The following is a 14,541-nucleotide window of genomic DNA, read 5'->3' as shown; positions in this document are numbered from 1 at the left end:
TCCCGCACTCCACACCTTGGCTGAACTGCTTTCGATTGCAGTTACAGGACTTCAAGGGAAATTGGGTCTGGTAGAATGTGAGAATCTGTTTTAACACTGTGAAGTTGCAAGGGACCCGAAATTAAGGCTTTTGGCTTCGCAGACAGGTGATTGTCTTCTGTGTGTGTGTCTATCCTGACGGTCGTTGTCTGTCTGTTCTGACGCTCGCCGAGGGAGCAGGTAGACATCTGTAACCCAGCAACGCTCTGCGCTTCTGACAAAAGCCTGATGGTGGGAGCTGAGATGGGAGAGCCCAGCCCGTGACGGCAATTCCAAAGCGGTAGCAGCAGGGAGACGGGGGAGAAAAGAGAAGGCCGGCTGGGTTCCCGGGCCTGAGGTGGTGGCAAGCATGAGCTGATTGCCTAGCCACACGGAGACACAGGTTTAGACGAGTTCATGGGACACCATGTTAAACTGGAAGAAATGCTGTAGCTCTGAACTCTGGGCGACTGCTTCAGAACTCACGTAGGCAGCAATGTTCCTTTCTCGAGGTTATTCCGTTTGTGTGGAGAACACTAACAAGTGGTTTGTCCGTTCCAGTGGGTGAAGCATGTTGGAATAAGCAGCCCTTGTATTTGAGCGTGTACCTCTCCTGGTCAGGATGGAAGGGCCTTGGGAAATTAAGCAGAAGCGAGAGAGGCTCTCTCTCAAGGTCTGCTTGAGTATTGAAACCTCTAAAACGTTCAGGTTTACACAAGGCTTTTTTTCCGGTCTCAAAATGAAAGCCTGGGTTTTTGTAAGTAGCAGACAAGGCTCCCCGCTCCACGCGTCCCCGTTGTACTCCCACCACACACAGGTCTGGGCCCCTGTGCTTCCTCAAACACTGGCACACGCCCACCTCAGGGCCTTTGCACGGGCTCTTCCCGCCACCTGAAATACATGTTCCTCAGATGTCTACAAAGACCACTCACAGACTTCCTCAAGGAAGGCTGCCCTGGGTCCCCTGTGTGGCATCGCCACGCTCCCCCTTCTGTGAGCCTCGCCTCCTGTCCCGTTATCTGTCTCCCGTATTTCTGCCTGTTTATTTCAGTTTATCGCTGGCCCTTCCCCATCCCTCCTGCTTCCCTGACTTCCCTCCTGCTGTGTGATGCTCCTGCCAGGTCCCTGTGCAACCATACCATGGAGCCGCAGACTTTCAGGGCTGGGGGTCTGTGGGCAGTTCCTACTCCATGCTTCTCAGAATCCCGTGTGAGGTCAGAAAAGTGATTTTGACTTTGGGCAGGAACCTCATAGAGCTGATCTTAGCAAGTGTGGAACCTGTTCTGTGAGGGCAAATGTGCCAGATCCCTTGGCTGCATTCATTTCGTGTTGCTTTCATGTTTCTCTTGGTCTTTGCGGAGTGGCAGTATGATGCAGTTCATAAACCACGGGTTCTGGGGGTCCTGGGTTGAAAGATTGTCGTCACGTGGCCCTCCGTCCTAAAGATGTTATTCCCTGGACTCAGAAGTCAGTTTTTGGGTCCACGCTGTTGATGCCTTTTTCAGTAAGTGGCACTTGCGGTGGTCTTGAACTTTGATTCTCTAGGACAAAATGAAGAGATCAAAGGAATTAATGAATAATTACAGACCGTCTAAGAGATCGGGGGGGCCGCTCTAAAGGACAGACTTCCGATAAGGAGCTTTTCCTGTAAATTGGGGGCCCTGTTCTTATCCCAGTGGCTCACGCATCAGTGAGTACTGTCAGAGACAGTGTCGGGGGACATGGTTGACACGGGAGCTTCCAGACTGCTCCTGGGGGTAGGTGTGGGGTGGGAGGGTGGCAGTACACGGACTCTGGGAGTACAGGAGGGTTGGGTAGGATGAGGGGCGCTGTCCCCAAAGAAGCCAGGGCTCAGGCAAAACAGGGGAGCATAAGGTAGCTCCAGACATGAAGGAGATGGGAGAGTGGCTGGGCGTGGCAGGCGAGTAGCAGGTCAGGGGCCCCAGGGGGACGTGGGCCTCCCCGTAAACTGGCCTCGCTCAAGAATTTGGATTTCTGCCTGTAGGTAAGGTGGATGGCCACGAAAAGGTTTTTGTTTTTTTTTTAATGTTTTTTTAACGTTTGTTTATTTTTGAGATATAGAGAGACAGAGCACAAGTCAGGGAAGAGCAGAGAGAGAGGGAGACCCAGATTTCAAAGCAGGCTCTAGGCTCCGAGCTGTCAGCACAGAGCCCGACGTGGGGCTCAAACCCACAAACCGCGAGTTCATGACCTGAGCCGAAGTCGGACGCTCCACCGACTGAGCCACCCGGGCACCCGCTACCAAAAGGTTTTACACAGGAGGCCGGCACTGGAATCTGAAGCCAGCTGCCGATGGTTAGGACCTCAGCCATGCCAGGGAGTGATGAGGAAGGCAAGGACCCGAAGGCTAATTTAGGAGTTCAAGTGCTGGCCTGTAGCGGCACCAGAACACCTCTGTGGCCTGTGTGTCAGGACGTGAAGTGGCCTGGCCCCCCAGGACAGGACAGACTTGGGGTGGGGGGAGATGTGGGTTTCTGGCCTGGGACCCGATCTGGGGTACTTACTTGTAATGGCCTCAGAGATGCTTACATACAGCGCTCAGCAGAAAGATAGACCACAGCTAAGTTATTTGATTTTCCCTTTGCTTATCTGAAAGTTTCAATTTCTCTAATTTCAGAGTAAAATAAGTACATAGTTTAGAAACAGGCTTTCCTTTTTCCCCGGTTGTTTACCCGATGGAAGACACACGTTAGTTTCTTAGTGGCCAGAGGTGAGAGGAACGGTATTTGGAGTCATTTGGAGTCAGCTCGTGCTCTCCAGGAGACCCTGCTTCCGTCCATGGGGCTCGCTTTGGGACAAATGGTGACCTTGCTTGAGACCAACGAGGGCCACTCTGTCCACTGTATTTTCCGAAGAGTCAGGTCCTTCCCTCACTCCACGTGCGGAATCTTGTGTAAGAATTTCTGGTGTAAATAGAACTGATTACAATAACCAAGAAGTTGTTTGCAGTTTTGTAGCGCATGCGGAAGGTGCCCTTTTAGGTACCTTCGGCTGCCTTCTGTCTTCTGACTGCCAAACCAGACCCTCGAGAGCGAGGGCACCGCTCCCCTCCGTGCTCACAGTTGTCCCCCTCCACCCCGCCTAGATCACCACCGGCTACAACCTGGAAGATGACCGATGCGAGTGTGTGGCCCTGCAGGACTTCCGGGCTGGAGAGCAGGTGGGCGGCGCTCACGCACCGGCTCGCGGACCGGGGGCCGGCCAGTGGGCACAGAGCTTGCGTTGTGTTGATGAGTTTAAAAAGGGATTTAGCTCGGCACAAAATTAGCGATTTGGATTTAGGACCCTCTGGGGAGTACGTCTCGAGACCTGAAGCCGTAAGAAACGTACTGTGCTTTGGGTCCGCGGAGAAAACAGATTTAAGTGCAATTATTTGCACAGTTGACCTCGTATTTGCAATTTATTTAAGTGGCAAAATCAAGGGACTCGGGCACCGTACGTCTTTCCACTTTAATCTGCAGATTTCATCTCATGATTTGGGTGGGGGCAGGGGTGAGCCTTTCGGTGAGTTTGAAAATACGCATCCCTGAATGCCTGCTTTCCACCCCTCGGTCTCAGGACCGAGCAGTTACCCCCAGAAAGCAGAACTGACGTTGACCATTGACGCCCCAGCTGAGACAAAATGAGCAATGCGAGTCTAACGAAGTGCCGGTCGGCCCTTCCCGCAGAAGAGTTAGAGACCCCCTGCGGGGTGCAGAGTTGCCACAGGAACTGGAAATGAGTTTCTGACGGACACGGCCTGAAACTCTTGTTCCAGAAGAGACCCTCGTAGTGGAAGGAGGCGGGGGGACTGACGAACTGCCACGTGCAGTCATAACGTGCCGGCCGGTCTCGCCGTCCCGGGGACGGAGAAGGGGCAGTGCGCGCCCCAGCCGGGGCTCCTCTGTGAACCAGGCAGGCCCGCGCGGTGGCGGGAGCGGACGCCCTTCCTGGCCCGTCTCAGCCGGTTTGGGGAAGGGGGAACTGCACGCCTTGCTGGGGCTGCAGGAGAGACACGTGATCACGCGAGGGCTGTTTTGTGTGTGGAGTGTGACGTCCAGTTGAACATGTGAGAACTGATCCTTTGCCCTGCTCTGTATTGAGAATGATGTTAAATTTCTTTTATATCCCTTTATTTTTTTCTTTACTGCATCTCAGATTTACATTTTTTATGGCACTCGGTCAAATGCAGAGTTTGTGATCCACAGTGGTTTTTTCTTTGACAATAATTCACACGACAGAGTGAAAATAAAGCTGGGAGTGAGTAAGAGTGACCGACTCTACGCCATGAAGGCCGAGGTCCTGGCCCGCGCCGGCATCCCCACGTACGTACAGAGACTCCCGGCTCTCCCCTGCGCGCCTAGAAGCATTTCCACTTGCACAGTGTTTCGTTGGTGTGTCAGTAGAACTTCTCTAGAGTGGTCTGTCCCCATGTCTGCATCCGTGCAGCACAGCAGATTTAGACCGGGACGCGTGGAGACTTACGGGCGTTTTCAGATAAACGTCAGCGTCGTTGAGGGCGCTCATGGTCCCTTCCAGGGGACACGGCCTGAACTCCTCATTAAGTTAAATAAATACTGTGGATCATTAGTGTCTTTCACCTTGAAAAGGTTAATGACCCGGATCAATTTGTTTCATTTAATTCTTTGCCACCATTAGTTTCTGTAATGAAGTCATGATCCCTAGTGATTTCAAGAATTTCTGGTTAAATTCTTGAAGATTTTCTCGCATTTGAGGTGCAAAATGATAAAGAGGCCAAGAATTATGATTTATTATTCTCCCGGGAATGGAGGAACCATTCTTAATGAAAATGGATTAACCAGGCCTTTTTTTATTGAACTTGTCAATATTTGATTAATGATTAAAATGTGAACTCAACATAAATTATTATTAACATTTTTTAAGAACCGTGGGCACACTTAATTCTCTTAGTTGTCACACGCACCCTGAGATTAAGGCTTTTAGAAACTGCCGATGGGGCGGTGACTGCCATCCTCCGAGAGAGGCCCTACCTTCTGCACTTTGCAGGCACTGAAAGCAACATTTGCGCGGTTCGGGTGAGGGGTCGGGATGAGTCACGCGGGTCGGCGCCCCTCGAGGGCGGCCGCCCTCCCCGAGTGTGGAGTGAAGGGCTCTCAGTTGCTGAGAGCAGGTGCCCGGGCAGGGCGACTAATGCTTCTGCCTTTGTCAGTTCCAGTGTGTTTGCGCTGCATTTTACCGAGCCGCCCGTCTCTGCCCAGCTCCTGGCTTTTCTCCGCGTATTCTGCATGACTGAAGGTAAATCATTTCAGGAGGAAAAAAAAAAAAAAGATGTTGACTTTTTAAAAAATGCATCAAGTGTAAAGCATAGTGATGCAGATTCAAGATAAAATTGTTTAAAACTAGAGCGCTTTCTCGGGGGAGGGGGGAGGGCAACATTGGAGAAAGAAGTTGATCCGTTTTACCCTGGAAATGTTTTATTAAGTCCTTGATGTGTTGTCAATATTCATTTGTAATAAACAACTAATTCTCTACTGCATTGGAAGAAGAAACATCTGGGGTCCTGTAACTGCATCAGAATTCTGTGTTTGTGGGGGGGAGTTTTTGGTGTGCTCGTTCCGCAGACAGCTGTATTCCCCGCACCGTGCACGGACCTGGGAGTCCCCCCGGAAGTCATGTGGTCAACGTGGCATTCGTGGGCCACGGGACCTCCCTGGCTGGCAGACTCTGCTTTTGAGATGCGAAATTGCTGGCAGGCTTCCTAAAGTCAGGCATCCTGTTAGGTTAACACTGAAGACGACCCTGTTTGCATCACAAAATGGTCTTGTCCGCAGCCTCTCCCTTCAGGCAGAGAAAGAGTTAAATGCACGTATTCAGCATCTACTTTTATGTTTGCTTAAGCTCAGACATTTGGCCTTTCTTATCCTGACTGATTGTGCTTGCGTTTTCGTGTTTGGTTCTGAAAATGTCCCCCCACCCCCACCCCAGTAGGCCCAATCCCATGGTCCTAAGGCTTCGCTTTTACTGTTTTTGTTTGTTTTGTTTTTAGTTTTTATTTAAATTCCAGTTAGTTAACCAGTGGTTTAATACTAGTTAAGGGTGTAGAATGCAGTGATTCATCATGTACATGCAACACCCAGTGCTCATCCCAACAAGTGCCTTCCTCAGTGCCCATCCCCCATTTAGCCCATCCCCCCCCCCCCACCTCCTCTCCAGCAACCCTGTTAGTTCTGTTGTTAAGAGTCTGTTTTCTGGTTCCCCCTGCGCACACACCTTTTCCCCTTTGTTTTGTTGTTTAATTCCACATATGAGTGAGATCATAGGATATTTGCCTTTCTCTGACTGACTGACTTCACTTAGCATAATACATTCTAGTTCCATCCACATCATTGCAAATGCCAGGATTTCATTCTTTCTTGTGGCTGAGTAATATCCTGATATATATATGTACACCACATCTTTATCCATTCATCGGTCGATGGGCTTTTGGGCTGTCTCCATAATTTGCCTGTTGTTGATAGTGCTGCTATAAACCTCAGGGCGTATGTATCCCTTTGAAGTCGTATTTTTTAATTTCTTTTTAATGTTTGTTTATTTATTTTTGAGAGAGAGAGAGAGTGTGTGTGTGCATGAGCGAGAGAGAGAGAATCCCAGGCAGGCTCCATGGTCAGTGCAGAGCCCGACATGGGGCTTGAACTCATGACCGACTGTGAGACGATGACCTGAGCCAAAATCAAGAGTTGGACGCTCAGCTGACCGAGCCATCGGTCACCATACAGGTGCCCCTGTATTTTTGTATTCTTTGGATAGATACCTAGTAGTGCAATTGCTGGATCTTAGGGTACATCTATTTTTTGTTTCTTGAGGAACCTCTATACTGGCCTCCAGAGTGGCGGCGCCAATTTGCATTCCCACCAACAGTGCGTGAGAATTCCCCTTTCTCTGCAGCCTCACCGACACCTGTTATTTCCTGTGTTGTTGATTTTAGCCATTTCGACAGGCGGAAGGTGATCTCTCATTGTAGTTTTGATATTTATTTCTCTGATGATGAGCGGTGTTGAGCAACTTTTTGTGTGTCTGTTGGCCACCTGGATGTCTTCTTTGGAGAAATGTCTGTTCACGTTCTCTACCCATTTCTTAATCGGATCGTTTGTTTTTTGGGTGTTGAGTTTTTTAAGTTCTTTGTAGATTTTGGATACTGACCCTTATCAGATATATCATTTGCAAATATCTTCTCCCATTCCATAGGTTGCTTTTTAGCTTTGTTGATGGTTTCCTTTGCTGTGCAGAAGCTTTTTATTTTTATGAATTCTCAGTAGTTTATTTTTGCTTTTATTTCCCTTGCCTCAGCAGACATATCTAGTAAGAAGTTGCCATGGCCAGTGTCAAAGAGGTTACTGCTTGTGTTCTCTTAGATTTTAATGATTTCAGGTCTCCCAGTTAGGGCTTTCACCTGTTTTGAATTTATTTTTGTGTATGGTGTAAGAACATGGTCCAGGTTCATTCTTTGGCATGTTGCTGTCCGGTTTTCCCCGCACCATTGGTTGAAGAGACTGTTTTTTTCCCATGGATATCCTTTCCTGCTTTGTCAAAGACTAATTGACCATATAGTTAGGGATTCATTTCTGGGTTTTCTAGTCTATTCCATGGATCTATGTATCTATATTTGTGTGAGTACCATACTGTTTTGATCAATACAGCTTTGTAATATAACTTCAAGTCCAGAATCGTGATGCTTACAGCTTTGTTTTTCTTTTTCCAGATTACTTTGGCTATTTGGGGTCTTTTATGGTTTCATACGAATTTTGGGATTGTTTGTTCTAGTTCTGTGAAAAATGCTGTTGGTATTTTGATAGGGATTGCATTAAATGCGTGGATTGCTTTGGGTAGTATGGACATTTTAACGATATTTATTCTTCCGTGAGCACGGAATGTTTCTCCATTTCTTTGTGTCGTCTTCAGTTTCTTTCGTCAGTGTTTTATAGTTTTCAGAGTACAGACCTTTCACCTCTTTGGTTAGGTTTATTCCTAAGCATCTTATTGTTTTTGGTGCAGTTGTGAATGGCATGAATTCCTCCATTTCTCACCGTGCTGCTTCATTATTGGAGTACCAAAATGCATCTGATTTCTGCACATTGATTTTGTATCCTGCAACTTAACTGAATTCGTGCATCAGTTCTAATAGCTTTTAGTGGAGTCTTTTGGGTTTTCTGTATATAGTATCCTGTCATCTGAAAATAGTGAAAGCTTCACCTTTTCTTTGCTGATTTGGATGCCTTTTATTTCTTTTTGTTGTCTGATTGCTGAGGCTAGCACTTCTAGTCTTCTGTGGAAGAGCAGTGGCGAGAGCGGACATCCACGTTGTCTTCCAGACTGCAGAGGAAAAGATCTCAGTTTTTCCCCATTGAGGATGATACTGGCTGTGGGGTTTTCATATATGGACTTTATTGGGTTCCTCTAACCTGCTTTGTTGAGGGTTTTTATCCTGAATGGCCATTGCACTTTGCCAGTGTTTTTCCTGCATCTGTTGAGAGGGTCATGTGGTTCTTCTCCTTTCTTCTAGTAATGCAGTGCATCACATTATTGATTTGCAAATATGGAACTGCCCCTGCAACCCAGTAATAAATCCCACTTGATCGGGGTGAACTGTTGGATTCGGTTTGCTAGTATTTTATTAAGAATTTTTGCATCCAGTTCATCAGGGATATTGGCCTGTAGTTCTTTTTTTTGTGGTGCCTTTATCTGGTTTAGGTATCAGTAATGCTGGCCTCTGTAATTTGAAAGTTTTCCTTCCTATTGTATCTTTTGAATAGTTTGAGAAAAATAGGTATTAACTCATTACATGTTTGGTAGAATTCGCCTGGGAAGCCGTCTGGCCCTGGACTCTTGTTTGTTGGGAGATTTTTGATTACCGACCCAGTTTCTTTGCTGGTTATGGGTCTGTTCAAATTTTCTATTTCTTTCTGTTTTAGTTTCACTAATCTGTGTGTTTCTAGGAATTTATCCGTTTCTTCCAAATTGCCCACTTTGTTGGCATATAGTTTTTCATGATACTCTCTTAAGATTGTATTTCTCTTAAGGTGTTGGTTTGTTATTTCTTCTCTCTCTCCTTTGTGATTTCACTTACTTGGGTCCTTTCTTTTATTTTGGCTAAGTCTGGCTGGTGGTTTTCAATTTTATTTGTTTTTTCAAACAACCAGCTTCTGGTTTCATTGATCTGCTCTTTTTTCGCTTCTATATCATTTATTTTTGCTCTACTCTTTCTTATTTCCTTCCCTGAAGTTTCATTTGCAAGTGTGTGTGCGCGTGTGAGTGTGTGTGTGTCTGCTGTTGTAAACGACCTCAAATCCTGTGCAAAACAGATTGGGTAGGAAGAAGTGAGTGAGAAAGTTAGCACCTAACTGAGCAAACAAACAAGCATTCCTCTGAAGAAGGCTGTCCGGGCACTGGGGAGAGGGCAGTCTGGTCTGCAGAGGTGAATCGTGGCCCGCGGTGGTGGGGTGTGCTGGGCTCTGCTGTCCTCGGCCCCCTGTCTTCACGTCTGGATGCCCAGTCCAGGCTTTGACGTCAGGACAGACGTGGAAGAAACTTAGGCCCCAAACAGGTGATTTCGACACCCAACCACAGGACCCAAGGCGGGGGGGGGGGGGGGGTGGGGGGGGGGGGTGGATGGAGCTTGTCCCTCAGAAGTGGCCACACTGTCGAAGGCCCAGCTTCCAGCGAGGTTTTCCTTTGGTGGTGGCCCATCAGTCAGTTTAGCGAACACCAGTGAAGGGTTTCCCATGGGCCTGTCCCATGTACAGTAAAGAAGTATAAAGGTGAAGGTCACCATTCCGATCCCAAGGAGACTTATAACTGAGAAAAATGACAGTGATGCTGATCCCTGTAATGCGTGAGCACCTGCTGTATGCCAGGCGCCATGCTACATTCTGTTAGTTGTCGTCAGGCTTGTGAGGTGTAGGGCTTCGCGCTCCACTGACGTGGAAGCTCCGGTTCCAAGGGATTGAGTGACGTGGCCCTGAGCTGGCAGACGGCGGCCCGAGTCAGGACCAGCTCTTCTCCCTGCAGGGCCTGCGCCCCGGGCATCCCACGTGACTCCCGCTGGCTTGCACAGAACACGATCCGTGGAAGAGACACTAGTTGTCCAGGGGTCTGGAGGAACCCGCGGTTGACATGGAGCCAGGCTGAGGAGCGAGGGCACCGATCTCTGTCGGGGGTGACCTAACGTGACTCCCGTGGTGGCTGGGGGAAGGCACGGAGGCTCTGTCAGGGCTGCGTTCTTTGTTGGCTGCAGGGAAGCATAGGGAGGAACCTACTCTTGAAGCCTTTGGTCGCATGGTGACGCTGTCGTGTGTCCCCTCTTGGGGGTGTCCTGTCGCCAGCAGTCCCCAGTCTCTGCTCCTGCCCCTCACTCAGCTTGCCAGCTTGGAGGGCAGAACGTGCGTGCGCTTAGGAACAAATCAAAACTAGCGACCTGAGGACTGGGGGGAGCTTCCAAAAAGAAACGTCTACCACCAAGGAAGCGCGTCTTAAACGGTCAGCACTTTACCCAAAATATAAACTGGAGGATCCAAAATCTAAAAATCCTGAATTTTCTCATGCCCTTTTGCTAACAACGGCAACTTCATAAATTTCTTTTTTGAACGTTCGATTAACTTCTATTTTCTTCAAAAAAACCAAAAAACCAAACTGCTTGAATCATTTTAGGTCCGATGATTCTCTGTAGTTTCTCTTTAGTCCTAGAAAGACAACTTGTCATGTCAAGACAATTGCTATATTATCCTTTGAATTCCTCTAACTAATACTAATAAAAGTTCAGTTTGCTGGCAGCAGAAGTTCTCCAATTTGAATTGTAAAGAGTGACAGCTGTGGGGCATTTTGCTCTGAAAGAGATACTGGCTCATAATTACATAAGAAGTACGGGGATATTTCTTGAGCGTGACTAGGACGGGCATATTTGGGTCTTTTGAAGATAATGTGCCAGGAGATGAAATGCTCAGAGCAGTTGCTGAATTCTTTCCTCCTCTTACATATATTTGAAGGTAATTGAGATGTTCACTTGTGTTTACTTGTAATTTCTGTTTAATTCCTGACAAGGGAGGGATCTAGGCACATTTTTCATTAACTAAGGTTTTTATAGTCCATTTTCTTGCTTCTTTCAGCTCAGGGTTTGCGTGTTAGGAGGTAAACAGCTTTGTCAGGTCAACTACTGGCATGAGCGTCGTTCTGACTGACACAGAGAAGGGTCACTGGATTGTTGTCCTATTTAACGCATTTTTGCTATTTACATCGTCAACCTAAATGTCGTTTTGACCCCGTGGGTGTGACTGAGCTCACGGTTTGTGAGAAGGGTATCGTCAGCATGAGGGCCGTGTCCCTAGAGTTTGTCCTTAAAATGTATCTCGTGAGACTGTGTAAAAGCTCTCGGCGTCCCCCATAAAAACGAGCGACAGTGCCGCCCCAAGGCTTGGCCCGGACTCCAGATCAGGAGGAGGGCCCCCCCCCCCCCAAACACACACACACACACACACATACCCCTCCCGAACCTAGCCCTGACTCACCCTGGATTGCCTAGCAGGGCCCGGCCCCCTCCATCAGGGAGAGCTTTCAGCCACAGGAGGACGATGTCATTGGGGAAGATATTTTCCAAGGTGGGTTGCTTGTTAAATGGGAAGCCGAGAAGCCGTGCTGTTTCTTCCCTAACAGATGGCTGTTTGTGTTTCTTGCAGAAGAATTGAAAGAACATTTGCTGGGAGATAATGCTATAGACAGAATCTTCACCTTGGGTAATTCCGAGTATCCCGTTAGCTGGGACAATGAGGTCAAACTTTGGACATTTCTTGAAGATCGAGCCTCGCTTCTTTTAAAAACCTACAAAACAACCATTGAGGTAATTAGATTGCGTAGATGAGGAGTTGAGCTGTGTCATGTTGTTAAGGGTTTCTGATGAGAGATTCCTTCCTAAATGTCAATTACTTTCTTTAGCAAGAGCATTGGGCATCTGATCTTTGTCACTCAGCTTACTAAGGTTTTTCTACTTACCGTATGTATACCTAACCAGAAGAATCGCATTGAGGCACTGTTGATAAGAAGACAGATTTGAAAATTTTTTTCACCACTCTTCTGTCATTCTGAGTTTTCATTTGTGCTTTTAAAGCTAACCTTCGCGTCCCTAATTTCACATGCACCCAACCAGGTGCCAAGCCCCCTGGGCCATCAGTGCACAGGACAGACAACACCTAAAATCGGCCGAGCTCGCTGTCACATGTGGTGCAGCAGGCATGAGATTTAGGCTCACCGTTTTCATCTTAGGGTCATTTTACCGGGGTGGAATTTAAATACAATAAAATCGGGGCGCCTGGGCGGCTCAGTCGGTTAAGCGTCCGACTTTGGCTTAGGTCATGATCTCGCGGTTCGTGGGTTCGAGCCCCACGTCAGGCTCTGTGCTGACAGCTCAGAGCCTGGAGCCCGCCTCGGATTCTGTATCTCCCTCTGTCTGCCCCTCTGCACCTCATGCTCTGTCTGTCACATTGTCTCAAAAATAAATAAATGTTAAAAATCAATAAATACAATAAAATCCACACTTCTAACGTGGACGTTCTGCTAGAAGCCCACAAATCCTGCAGCCACCAGCACAGTCAAGTTCCAGAACCTTCTGTCACCCCTAACACCTCCCTCGTGCCCCCATCCCTGGCAGCAACTGATCTGCCTTCTGTCGCCACGCTTTTGCCGATTTAGACTTCTCAGAATTAATCTCGCTCTTTTTCGTTGGCCAGGAAGACAAGGCCTTCTTGAAAAACCACAACCTTTCTGTGCGCGCAACAATGGCCATCAAGCTGCGCTTAGGAGAAAAGGAGATTTTGGAGAAAGCGGTGAAGAGCGCAGCCGCCAACCGGAAGTACTACCGCAAGCAGATGGAGGCGGGGGCCCCGCTGCCCCGGTGCGAGGAGAGCGGCGCGGGGGGCGCCAGGCTGCCCTTGGCCTTGAGGAGCCTGGAGGAGGAGGCCGGCGCCCACGAGGCCCTCACCCTGGCCGAGGCCGTGGGCGGGGCGAAGGCCGTGGAGAATGGGCTCGTGAACGGCGAGAACTCTATCCCCAACGGGACCGGGGCGGAGAAGGAAAATTTAAATCGGGAGGAAAGCCGAAGAGCGGCCGAGGGCACCAAAGAATCTTGTGCAGACGGCACGGAGGGCACCAGGGAGCAGCAGCCCCGCGGAGGTGCCGTCTGCACCAAGCTGAGCTGAGCGGAAGTTCATGGACCGTCCAGTTGCATCGCCGTGCTCCCTTGTTCACGTTTTTTCTTTCCGCAGAGAGGAAAATATGTTTTTGCTGCTTTATATAAAAATGATTTTTTTTTTTAAGTTATTTAAAAAAAATCTAGCTTCCCTTTTTGATTAAGATAGCCATCTTGCTTCTGGGCAAAACAAACAGGTTGCCGGGCCTCGACGGCAGACCGGGCAAGAGGTGCTTTGGCAGCCCCTGTAGACCCACTGTGGGCACCCGTGTTTTCTACCCGGGGACGCATGCAGGTCGGCCGTCAGCCGTGCTCTGGCGGGTCTGGCCCCCTGCCAGCCGCGGCGGCAGCCTCTCTGCCCCCTGCCAGCAGGACGGGGTGACGCGCTCCGGGTGCTCAGCGCAGGCCGGGCTCCAGGTTTGGCAGCTGGAGGTTCGGGGCGACATCTTTTTTTTTTCCCTAAAATAACGCCCCGGTACTGAAAGAAAGGTTAAGGTGGCAACCTTATTTTTAATAGTTTTAAATGTTGGTGATAATCCTAATTATATAAATACACACACACACACACACACACACCACACACAGCCCTAGTGATTTCTAAAGATTTGTTTACCTTTTGTGTTTGGTTTTACCGTATGAAGAACTTGCCCCCTCTCCTTGAATCACCGTAGGACATGCATCCTCTTCCTCATTTTAAATGTTGGCTCTGATTTTAACGTGGTGCGTTTGATTTCCCGCGTCAGTCACGGAGGGTCTGTGGCGGCGGCGGGGCCTCAGCTCTCCGGGGCCGCGTGCACAGCGAGGCGGCTCCCCGGCTCTTCGGTTTTCACAAGCTAGAGATTTTCAAAGCTACACTTTTGAGTAAAAAGCCTTATTAAAAGGAAAACATGATTAATACTTTTGTCTCTTCCTTTCCTTGGAGTGGGACAGGCCCTTCGGACTGAGCTCCGATGCAAACCATCCTGCTTTATCCGCGGAGCTGTTTGGAAGCTGCCCGGTGCCCGATGTCCAGTGCTCTGCTTGACCCGGGGCTGAGCCGGACACAAGCAAAGGAGCGCTTGAGGTTGTGGGGGAGGTGAAGTCTCAGGCTAGCGTCCCCTGAAGGCCACTGGCTCCCGGGTTACAGGTTGCCAGCCTTCCTCCACTACGGGTTTTCACGCTGTCTCCGGGGTCCTGACTATTAAGTTCTTTTGGAAAACGCTGTGTAAATAACCCGGCTGCTTCGGTAAACGCCGTTGCGCACAGGTAGTCTTAAGGACATTGTCTGTGTCTCTCCTTGGAGAAGACAGGGCTCTGCAGATAAATTGCTT

The 14,541-nt window shown here is 48.8% G+C and overlaps 1 protein-coding gene across 3 annotated transcripts in view; it reads left to right on the top strand.

The window, feature by feature from the left end:
• Positions 1–14,128, top strand: part of SETD3 (SET domain containing 3, actin N3(tau)-histidine methyltransferase) — an 80,749-nt gene extending 66,621 nt beyond the window's left edge. The window contains exons 9-13 of one of the 3 annotated variants that reach the window (XM_040478202.1): positions 3,125–3,199; positions 4,177–4,343; positions 5,210–5,295; positions 11,727–11,887; positions 12,774–14,128. In XM_040478202.1, coding sequence (XP_040334136.1) covers positions 3,125–3,199; positions 4,177–4,343; positions 5,210–5,295; positions 11,727–11,887; positions 12,774–13,241 — 957 coding nt within the window. In that variant the 3' untranslated portion in view covers positions 13,242–14,128. Of the gene's footprint in view, positions 1–3,124; positions 3,200–4,176; positions 4,344–5,209; positions 5,296–11,726; positions 11,888–12,773 lie in introns of those variants that run through there. The other 2 variants (XR_005791175.1, XM_040478203.1) reach the window with 2 other exon arrangements.
• The last annotated feature ends 413 nt before the right edge of the window (positions 14,129–14,541 follow it).

The sequence above is a fragment of the Herpailurus yagouaroundi genome, unplaced genomic scaffold, assembly GCF_014898765.1.
Source record: "Herpailurus yagouaroundi ecotype Mexico unplaced genomic scaffold, PumYag 141, whole genome shotgun sequence".
In the NCBI taxonomy this organism is placed as follows: Eukaryota; Metazoa; Chordata; class Mammalia; order Carnivora; family Felidae; genus Herpailurus; species Herpailurus yagouaroundi.
This window is presented reverse-complemented; position numbering and strand designations above follow the sequence as displayed.